The 11,243-nt window shown below is 47.9% G+C and overlaps 1 protein-coding gene across 1 annotated transcript; it reads left to right on the forward strand.

Annotated features, from left to right (window-relative positions):
* Positions 1 to 1,948: 1,948 nt before the first annotated feature.
* Positions 1,949 to 3,607, forward strand: LOC123402216 (expansin-B11-like). Its single transcript, XM_045096108.1, has 4 exons — positions 1,949 to 2,244; positions 2,345 to 2,457; positions 2,618 to 2,814; positions 2,913 to 3,607. Exons 1-4 carry the CDS (start codon positions 2,022 to 2,024, stop codon positions 3,241 to 3,243), a joined length of 864 nt encoding a protein of 287 aa, XP_044952043.1. The 5' UTR covers positions 1,949 to 2,021; the 3' UTR covers positions 3,244 to 3,607.
* The last annotated feature ends 7,636 nt before the right edge of the window (positions 3,608 to 11,243 follow it).

Consider the following 11,243-nt stretch of genomic DNA (forward strand, 5'->3'; position numbering starts at 1 on the left):
TGACCGAAGGTTGTTCGGAGTCCCGGATGAGATCACGGACATCACGAGGGTTTCCGGAATAGTCCGGAAACGAAGATTGATATATAGGAAGTTGGTGTTTGGATTCCGGAAAGTTTTCGGGCATTGTCGGTAGTGTACCAGGAGTGATGAATGGGTTCTGGGGGCCCACTGGATGGGCCCACCACGCCCCAAGGGGTCCACGTGGGTTTATTGGACGCACAATAAGTTATAATGGGCTGACAAAGTCATCCAAGGAATGCCCATGAGGAAAAAGTGGAAAATCCGAAAGAGGTGGGAAAATAAGGAAGGAGTCCTAATCCAAGTGGGATTGGAGAAGGACTCCTCCCTTCCCCAAGTCGACCGACCCAAGGAGGCCTTTTTGGCCGGCGCCCTAATGGCCTGCCCCACCCCTTGGCTCCTCCTATATATACTTGAGGTTTATGGCTGTTTGAGACACAACTTTGCCACGTGCAACTTAAACCTACACCTCATAGTTCTTCCTCTAGATTAGATTTCTGCGGAGCTCGGGCAGAGCCCTGCAGGAGTAGATCATCACCAACACCGACGCGTCGTCACACTGTCGGAGAACTCATCTACTTCTCTGTCTCTCTTGCTCGATCAAGAAGGCCGAGATCGTCATCGAGCTGTACGTGTGCTGAACGCGGAGGTGCCGTCCGCTCGGCGCTAGATCAGGACGGGTCGTGGGACGACGGTGATTTGAATCACGAAGTTGTACCACTACATCAACCACGTTTCTTAACGCTTCTCGCTTAGCGATTTACAAGGGTATGTGGATCTAATCTCCTCTCGTAGATGAACATCACCAGGATAGGTCTTCGTGTGCGTAGGAAAATTTGTATTTCCCATGCAACGTTCCCCAACACGTAGACCTAATAACTTATATACCCTGGTCCTGGTAACTTTGGCGATAGAGGTGGGGGATTTGATGAAATATCTCCTCGGTAACTTTTGTATGAATAGCATGGTAACTCATAATTCACAGATCTGATAACTTATGTATCCTGGTCTTGGTAACTTTGACGACGGGGGTGGGGTTGTGAGTTGATGAAATATCCCCTCATTAACTTTTATGTGAATATCATGGTAACTCACACATTGTGACCTGATAACTTATGTACCCCGTTCCAGGTAACATCGGCGAAGAGGGTGCGAGTGGGGAGTTGTTGAAATATATCATGTTAAACTCTATGCAAATAACATGGTATTTTACATCTCGAAGACATGATAACTTATGTACACCCCATGGTAACTTTGACCCTGTTTGCGCTATAGAACATTTTGAAGTTTCGAAATAGGAAAGAATCTAAATAGTGAGAATCTGCAACGACATCATCTTTTGTGTGCTCTAGCACATTTTCATGTGAAGAGAATGTTGAAGGAGCTATTTTTATGTCCTCGTAATTTGTATGTAAATAAGATGATAACTGGCATACGAGAGACGTGATAACTTATTTTGCCAAGGTCTGCTAATATTTGACCCTAAAAAAAAGTCGTCGAGACATACTTATATGGGATCTAGTTTCGAAGATCAACAAATCTTTTATGTAAACATGGTTTTTTAATCAGACAAACGGTTTAAGCTACAAAACGTTTTGACATTTTATTTTTAGATGAAATCTTTGTTGTCATAGCTTTCGTTTTTTCTGCATGCAGCTAATGCCCAAAGCGTGCATGAAAATCCCTACATACGTGATTAATAAACGATTACAGAAGGTGTTCGGATCTATTGCTTAACTTTCGAACAGTTCGGAAGTTAGCAAAGTTCATTACAAAATAGTTCGTTCGTTTAGCCCATTTGCTTTAGCACCAACCAGTCACGTTCTCCTCAATAATTTACCAGAAGCAGAATCCCCACATCTCTTGCCACGTACGTCTACATCCCCACAAAGTACACTATAAATACCCGTCCCATGGCCACTCCCTTCAACTCACCAAGCAACACTTGAGCTAAACCATATCCTCTCCCAAGCTAGCTCGAAGAAGCAACTTCAGCAGCAGCAATGGCGAAATCTTTCACCTCACTAGCGCTACTTAGCGCACTGGTTATGCTCTCGCTTTTTGTGAGCCCCATTGCTTGCTCCCGCAAGCTCCCCAAGCCTGCAATGAAGGTCCACAAGAACCACACCGCTGCTACCCCCTCGTCGTTTGCCGCTTATGGCTCCGGCGGCTGGTCAGCCGGCGGCGCGACGTATTACGGCGCCCCCGACGGCGACGGAAGCGACGGTTAGTGCTTGCATGCTTACTCCGCTAGGAGTAGAACGTACATTAACTGCACCGCACGGCGTCGGTCGATGGAGCCTAAAAATCATGAAAAATGTTACAGGTGGCGCGTGTGGCTACCAGAGCGCTGTCGGGAACCGGCCCTTCTCGTCGATGATCGCCGCCGGGAACCCATCGCTCTACAGAGGGGGCAAGGGCTGCGGAGCTTGCTACGAGGTCAGGAACTCAGGATAACACAGGCACACGTTCACAGCTTGTGTGACCACTGCACTGCGTGCTGCCTTTCTGCAGCTTCACTCCATTAATGGTGCAAAGTCGTACCGGCAGGTCCTAACTCCTAACTAAATGAATTCATGTGGCCCGCCTACGCATGCAGGTTAAATGCACCGGTAACCAGGCATGCTCCGGCCAGCCGGCGACCGTCGTCATCACCGACGAGTGCCCCGGCGGGGCCGCCTGCCTCGGCGAGGCCGCCCACTTCGACATGAGCGGCACCTCCATGGGCGCCATGGCGAAGCCTGGCATGGCCGACAAACTCCGGGCCAGCGGTATCGTCAAGATCCAGTACAAGAGGTACGTACATGCTTGAGCCAAGAATTTTGCTCTCGCAACACAAATTAACGGAGACTGCATAATAACTAATCTAATCTCTGTGTTTTCGTTAACCATAGGGTGCCATGCAAGTACCCTGGCATGAACATTGCCTTCAAGGTGGACCAGGGCTCCAACCCCTTCTACCTGGAGGTGCTGATCGAGTTCGAGGACGACGACGGCGACCTCAACACCGTCGACCTCATGGAGGCCAACTGCGGCACCTGGACGCCCATGGTGCAGAACTGGGGCGCGCTGTATCGCCTCAACTCCAACACCGGCAAGCCGCTGCGCGGGCCCTTCTCGCTCCGGCTCACCTCCGACTCCGGCAGGAAGCTCGTCGTCAACAACGTCATCCCCGTCAGCTGGAAGGCCGGAGCCACCTACCGCTCCTTGGTTAACTACCCCTAAGTTGGCTAGTAACCAAGAAGTACAGAGTAATTTAGAACCGTGGGTTAATTTCTACTGCGGGGATTATAAATATTTATACGTATATGCGTCCGGGAATGGCCGGAGGCTTGTGTCAGAAGAGGAAGAGTAGGCCATGCTAATATCGTGCTAGCTCTTCCCTCAATGGCCTCTCGCGCTCCCCTGGTGATGCGTGTCGTCGATTTGTCTGTATTTTGTTTCTCTTCCTCTGTTTTGTTGTCGAGGAGAAAAGCTTGTGGTGCAGTGCAACTAATGTTGCACGCCCATGTACCAAGTTGTGTGAGTGTGTGTTTTTGCAGCGCAATCCTTGAAAGAAATGAACTTTTACATAATTTTTGTACTGAAATCTGCAATGCCAAGCACTTTATTCAGTTTAATCACCAAGCATGTAGTCAGTCTCCTAACTCTCAATGTGTGTATTACTACTTGCAAGCTGCACCTGAGTCACTCCTCGCTGAGAATGCACTACATTTGCCGAACCTGCTCAAAATGTATGGAACTCTTCGAATCTGACATTCAAATGAGCATTGATGTTTTTCACACTCTCTCCTTTGTTCTTCATGGACCGTGTAAAGTACAACCTCCGTCCCGTTTCAGGACACATTCATTATAAAAAAGTGTTTTAGGTCACTACTTTAATGATCTAAATGCTTTTATAAAGAAGTAACAATTAATTCCGGACGGAGGTTATAGGAGCACCAATACTCCCATGGTAGCAGCTTTGGTATCAGTTTGGCTCCCCTTTTGTAGTCTAAGGCCTTCCGTAATGCATTGTCTCTTAGCGCGGTATCCTAGGTAGTATACGATCGTTAGATACAACCATCCTAATGTATTGTATGTTAAGTGTCGTATCTTAGTAAGCATGTATTTAATGATTTTGGCCACATACTAATATGTGATTGGTCTAACAAGTTATTTTGCCTATGATACCGTGCAAGAGCCGTATCCTAAATAAGATACAACAACCTCCTCTTTCCTCAATAAATATAGTGTTACGTCAGCATTTTACCTATGATATTGTGCCAAGATACTACCATTACGGAAGGCCTAATTGTTCTGTCCACGACGACCCACCCAGTTCTCCGAAAACAAAGTACACGAAGATGCAGAATCTTATATTTCTTTACGGAGAAAGTATTAAAAACTGATTTTACTGTACTTCATCATCAACACAAGAACTGTTCTCAGAAGATACTACTATTATTGAAAGATCGTCGGCTGTACGAGCACCACTCTGCAAGTCTACACACAAGAGCTTCAGTTGTACTATTCGACTTTACAAACTGAAAGGTGATTTAATTATAGGTTCGGCGTGTGGGTCTCATAAAATAAAACTATCAAGTGCATGCGACCATATGCGACGAGAGGATACGTCCATGGATTTCGATTTATAAAGTTATTCAGACCCATGCCCATTTCAGCACGAGTATTAAGATCTCTGGAGCCTATTCAAGTTTTCTTTTTAGGAATGGGAGCCTATTCAAGTTGATGTATAATAACATATATAGGCTTCTATTTTGGTCGTTTTCTAAAGATGTATTTCCTCCATTTTAAAATAAATAACATAATTTTAGGGAAAAGATAACGTACATACATGTGGGTATTTGCAAACCGTTCACACGCATAGATCTACGTTTGTTTGTGGTTTGCATTAATTTTGGTATGCAGTGTTTTTTGCCACGTAAGAAGGAGCTGGTGTGTGAACGTCAAAGAGTTCGCCCACACGCTTGTTTCACGCATGCCCACACATGGCTGCCAACCTGACGTGTGGTGGAACTAACGTCGCGCACACACGTCCGCATGCCCGTCAGTTGCCATGTATTCCAAGTGTTACATGGCAAACGAGTGGAACTGGGCGTGCCTATCAGTTGCCATATCTTCTCCATGGCAACTGAGTGGAACAGTCGTGCCCGCATGCCTATCAATTGACATGTCTTCCCCATGGCAACTGAGTGGAACTGTCATGTCCGCATGCCTGTCAATTGCCATGTCTTCCCCATGGCAACTGAGTAGAACTGTCGTGCCCGCATGCTTGTCAGTTGCCATGTCTTTCCAGTGTTGCATGCCAACTGAGTGGAACTGGTCGTGTCCACACGTGTGTCAGTTGCCATGTTTTCCCGGTGTTACATGGCAACTGAGTGAAACTGACCGTGTCGTGGATATAAGCCTGACAGTAGATGTGTAGGGTACGAAAGTAGAGGACAGAGTCCTAGCTATGGCAAGGTTGTATGAGTTCAGGCCCCTCTACGGTGGAGGTAACAGCCCCACGTCTCAGTGCTCTCGAGCTTTAGTGTCGAGTGGAATATAGATGTTACAGAATGCGAACCCTTGTGCCAGAGGGGAGGGGTGGTTTATATAGAGTGCGCTGCCCCTCATAAGTGTCCAGCCTTCAGGGGTGCAATAGGTGAGATTGAATGCATACGTTACAGGTAACGTATGTCATAAATGACATTAACTACAGTAGTCTAACGTTTGATCGTTAGCCTCGCTGGAATGGCTTCTGGTCTTCTATGTCGACTGGCTTCTGGTCTTCACCGAATGGAATACAGTCGTCGAGTATGAGGTAATCTTTCGAGTGGTTCTTTACCGAGTGGACCAGAGGTTGTCTTAATCCAGTCCATAAGTATCTTGTGATCCTTAAGCTACTAATGAGGTGTCCTTGGGTAGGACTTATAGGTCAGGCCTATGACCCTACCCTAGGGCTATAACCCCATCATTAGGCCTCGAATGGATCGAGGTTAGAGTGGTGAAGGTGTAACTGCAAATCTTCGTATAGCAGATGAATTTGAATGTTCTTCAAAGTTTCACCGAATTGGATGTCGACTGCAATCTTCATCATTCGCCTTCATCGATTCTGCTTGGTACAAAATATTTGACTGGATTTGAAGATCCGAGTAAGCAAATGAAACGGCGCGTCTGACAAGATCTTTTGATGTGATCAATCACCCTGTCTGTTCCGGATTTTCTAGGATTCAAAAATTTCGGTTGTCGCGCGTTACGCGGTGATGACATCATCGACATCAAGTGGATCATGTCGCCTCGATTCCTGCGCCTCTATCTCCGCCACGTATCTCGCGGTGGCCTTCGAAAGGATAAGTCGAGGGCCCACTTGCCAGCGGCCCAGTCGGCTGGTTATAAAAGCATCGAGCACTAGGGTTTGGAACGGCATCGTCTACTTCCTCTCGCCTGTCCTTCATTGTTTTTAGCCACCAGCGCAGACTGAAGCAATCAATCTCATCGCCTCCACCATGACGAAGGGACAGATCGGCAAGTTGGAGAAGGCAAAGAAGAAGGGCGTCATCAAGTCAAAGAAGCAAACCCTGCCGTCGGGCTGGATCCAGGGGGATTTCCTCCGATCCACTGTGCGAAAGGAGGGTCTCCTCGACCTCGTCGAGCACGACATGTTGGCGGACAAGTCCTGGAGGCTCCCTGGAGACGAGATCGAGCCCGAGCCGTCGGAGGGAGAACGGGTTCTCCTCCTGACTCACGTCGAAAGAGGTTTCTCTCTGCCGCCCCACCCTTTTATTCGGGGATTCTTGAACTTCTTTGGGACGCAATTGCATCATTTTCCTCTGAATGCCATTGCGCATCTTTCTTGCTTCATCACCTTGTGCGAGTGTTTCTTGGGGTGTCCTCCTCACTGGGGACTCTTCAAATCTATCTTCACCATGCGATCCCAGTCGGTGAAAAAAGTTAATCCGACTGACGACAAGACTAATGTCATCCAGTTGTGTGGAGGTTTAGGGCTTCAGAAGAGAGCCAAAAATAGCTATCCTGCCATGACCTTTCCTGAATCAGTTTGTAACTGGCAAGCTACTTGGTTCTACTCTAATGATATTGCTTGCCTAAACATGTCGAGTGGACTCCCTCCCTTTACTATAGAGCGACCAAGTGCTCCGAGGGCGTTAGCATTGACGAAGGAGGAGAAAACTCAGGTTGACCCCTTGGTCAAAGCATTGATTGGTCTGGTCCGCAACGGAGTGACAGGAATGGATCTATTAGAGACCTTCCTGGGCAGACGCATCCAGCCTCTCCAGGGTTGGGACCACACCATCTGGCATTACACCAGTCCTGAAGACTCCACTCAGTCTCATCCCGAGGAAGTGAGTGAAGACACAATAGCAAAGTGGATCCGCGGAATAGCAGATCCTTGTGATAATCCGATGGGGGCGAAAAGGGTTCTGCCCTTCTCAGCTGACAATCCATCAACAAACAAGGTTAGTTCTGCTCTGTTAAACATTGTTGCGTTCGAACCGAGTGCTTGTAATTTCCTTGTCGACGGAGTTTGTGGATTGTATCTTGCAGGAGTGGACGAACTTGCATTCTCCGGTCCCGAATGGCAACACACTCGACCTTGACGAGGCGATCATGGAGGACACTGCGGAGAGCGAGGACTATGTAGACGACAGCGAAGAGACCGAGGAGGAGGAGTCGGAGGAGAGTGAGGAGGAAGATTCATCTCCTTCTCGCCCTGAGCCTCGAACCAAGCAGCATCATGACCCCGCTAGTACACCAAGTAAACTTTGGCGCCAAGTGGCAGGATTTCCAAGCGCGTCACGGGATCGTCTGGAGAACCAGTGGAACAACCTGCAAAGGTGCCTAAGCCCAGCGGACCCAAGCCTCGGAAGGCTCTGCCTAGGATGAGGATCGCCGTTCCAGTCACCTCCGTGTAAGTGCTTTATCTTATACTCTTATCCGAGTGAACATTTCGGTTGTTGACAACCGACTGAGATTATCTTGACAGAGCTACTACTTCTGTCACATCGCCGCCGCGAGGGGATGAAGATCTCATGGAGGTTAACACCGGGAACGCACCCACCTCATGTTGGAAATTTTCCCTAGAGGCAATAATAAATTAGTTATTATTTTATTTCTTTGTTCATGATAATCGTTTATTATCCATGCTATAATTGTATTGATTGGAAACACAATACTTGTGTGGATACATAGACAAAACACTGTCCCTGGTAAGCCTCTAGTTGACTAGCTCGTTGATCAAAGATGGTCAAGGTTTCCTGACCATAGGCAAGTGTTGTCACTTGATAACGGGATCACATCATTAGGAGAATCATGTGATGGACTAGACCCAAACTAATGAACGTAGCATGTTGATCGTGTCATTTTGTTGCTACTATTTTCTACGTGTCAAGTATTTATTCCTATGACCATGAGATCATATAACTCACTGGCACCGTAGGAATACCTTGTGTGTATCAAACGTCACAACGTAACTGGGTGACTATAAAGATGCTCTACAGGTATCTCCGAAGGTGTCCGTTGAGTTAGTATGGATCAAGACTGGGATTTGTCACTCCGTGTGACGGAGAGGTATCTCGGGGCCCACTCGGTAATACAACATCCCACACAAGCCTTGCAAGCAATGTGACTTAGTGTAAGTCACGGGATCTTGTATTAAGGAACGAGTAAAGAGACTTGCCGGTAAACGAGATCGAAATAGGTATGCGGATACTGACGATCGAATCTCGGGCAAGTAACATACCGAAGGACAAAGGGAATGACATACGGGATTATATGAATCCTTGGCACTGAGGTTCAACCGATAAGATCTTCGGAGAATATGTAGGATCCAATATGGGCATCCAGGTCCCGCTATTGGATATTGACCGAGGAGTCGGTCATGTCTACACAGTTCTCGAACCCGCAGGGTCTTCACACTTAAGGTTCGGCGTTGTTTTATGCGTATTTGAGTTATATGGTTGGTTACCGAATGTTGTTCGGAGTCCCGGATGAGATCAGAGACGTCACGAGGGTTTCCAGAATGGTCCGGAGACAAAGATTGATATATAGGATGACCTCATTTGATTACCGGAAGGTTTTCGGAATTACCGGGAATGTACGGGGAATGACGAATGGGTTTCGGATGTTCACCGGGGGGAAGCCCACCACGGGGAAGCCCATAGGCTTTAGGGTTGCCGCACCAGCCCTAGTGGGCTGGTGGGCAAGCCCAAGAAGGCCCCTGCGCAGCAGATAAGAAAATCAAAGAGAAAAAAAAGGGGAAATGGGAAGGAAGGGAAGGACTCCACCTTCCAATCCTAGTTGGACTAGGATTGGAGGAGGAATCCTCCTCCCCCCCCCCTTCGGCCGACCCCCTTGGGGCTCCTTGAGCCTCAAGGCAAGGCCCCTCCCCTCCCACCTTTATATACTGAGGTTTTAGGGCTGATTTGACACAACTTTTGCCACGGCAGCCCGACCACATACCTCCACGGTTTTTCCTCTAGATCGTATTTCTGCGGAGCTCGGGCGGAGCCCTGCTGAGATAGATCATCACCAACCTCCGGAGCGCCGTCACGCTGCCGGAGAACTCATCTACCTCTCCGTCTCTCTTGCTGGATCAAGAAGGTCAAGATCATCGTCGAGCTGTATGTGTGCTCAACGCGGAAGTGCCGTCCGTTCGGCACTAGATCGGAGCGGATCATGGGATGGATCGCGGGACGGTTCGTGGGACGGTTCGCGGGGCGGATCGAGGGACGTGAGGACGTTCCACTACATCAACCGCATTTCTTAACGCTCCTGCTCTGCGATCTACAAGGGTACGTAGATCGGAAATCCCCTCTCGTAGATGGACATCACCATGATAGGTCTTCGTTCGCGTAGGAAAATTTTTGTTTCCCATGCGACGTTCTCCAACACCTCACAGCTAGGTATAACTGATTTCCCATTCCGTGTCATTCTTCTGCGTGTATGTTTTCCTGATTGTAACTTCTGATGTTTCTGTCTGCCAGCCGTGCCTGCTGCGAGAGAGGTCATCCAGCTGGACAACGACGATCAAAGGCAACCAGCTGCTGCGGTGGAACCCGTTGTGTCCGAGGTGCGTGTGGCGGCAATGGCTGTAGTGAGTGCTCCGCCTGTTAGTTCAGTCGTTGTCACCACGACTCGGACTGGATTGCAGTCGAGCGCTCCAGTTGTTTCTACTACGACCTCAGGATTGATGTCTCCTGCAACCGTGTATGCCACACGTCGTGTCCCTAAAGATCAGACTGGTGCCGCCAAGGAGGCTATTATCCAGGCAGGACTGATGACGCAACAAGCAAAAGGAGCATATGACGCCATCGTCTCGGTGTACAACAACAGCGTGGTGCTTCAAGAAAACGTACGAGTAAGTTCGACCGTAAGTTTGAATTCCGTTCCGACTCACACCCACTGGGTATGTCTTTGTTTCATTTGTGTTCGAGTGGGGTCACTCCGAGTGAACCCATTGGGTGTAGTCCCCGAGACCGCTGTCGAGTGCTTGCACTGGCAGTGGTCTTAATAAGTAGAGACTTTTTCTTTTTGCTGATCAAAATGAACCAGAGCTGATCTAGTTGAGTTCTGAATCCAGTGGGGGCACGCTAAGCGCACCCACTGGGTGTAGTCCCCGAGACTATTATTAGTCGGAAGTGAGTGGTAATAGTCTGAAGTACTTGAGCGTATAGTATATTTGACTCGACATGGCAGACCTGGTCGAGTGATAAACCAGTGGGGACACGTCAAGTGAACCCACTGGGTGTAGTCCCCGAGACTACTGTTGAATGCTTGCATCATCAAGAGTCTGGATTTGAATGCTTGCATCACCTGTCGAATGACTTGTATTTCTCTAGTCGGAAGTAGAAAATAATTTTGTCAAATGACTTGTATTTATCCACTCGGAAGTAGAAAATACTTGTTCCGAATGAAAGTGATTTTTCCACTCTGATGTATTTTGTAGAAGGCATGCGTGATTGGGTCGCAGTACACCCAGGTGGAATCTGAGAAGAACAAACTGAAGCTAGAGTGTGATGCGATGAAAAAGTTGCTTGAAGACAAGGATGTGATCCTTGCCAATCTGAAGACGAAGTCCGAAGCTGATGAATTGAAGCTTGCGGAGTTTGAGAAGTTGAAGGCAGAAAATGAATAGATGAAGAACGAAAGAGACGAATGGGCGAAGAAACTCCACTCCATTTCAAAAAGAGGAAATGCCTTAGAAAGTTTTGTAGAAGACTTCC

Source organism: Hordeum vulgare, chromosome 6H (assembly GCF_904849725.1).
Source record: "Hordeum vulgare subsp. vulgare chromosome 6H, MorexV3_pseudomolecules_assembly, whole genome shotgun sequence".
NCBI classification, from domain to species: Eukaryota; Viridiplantae; Streptophyta; class Magnoliopsida; order Poales; family Poaceae; genus Hordeum; species Hordeum vulgare.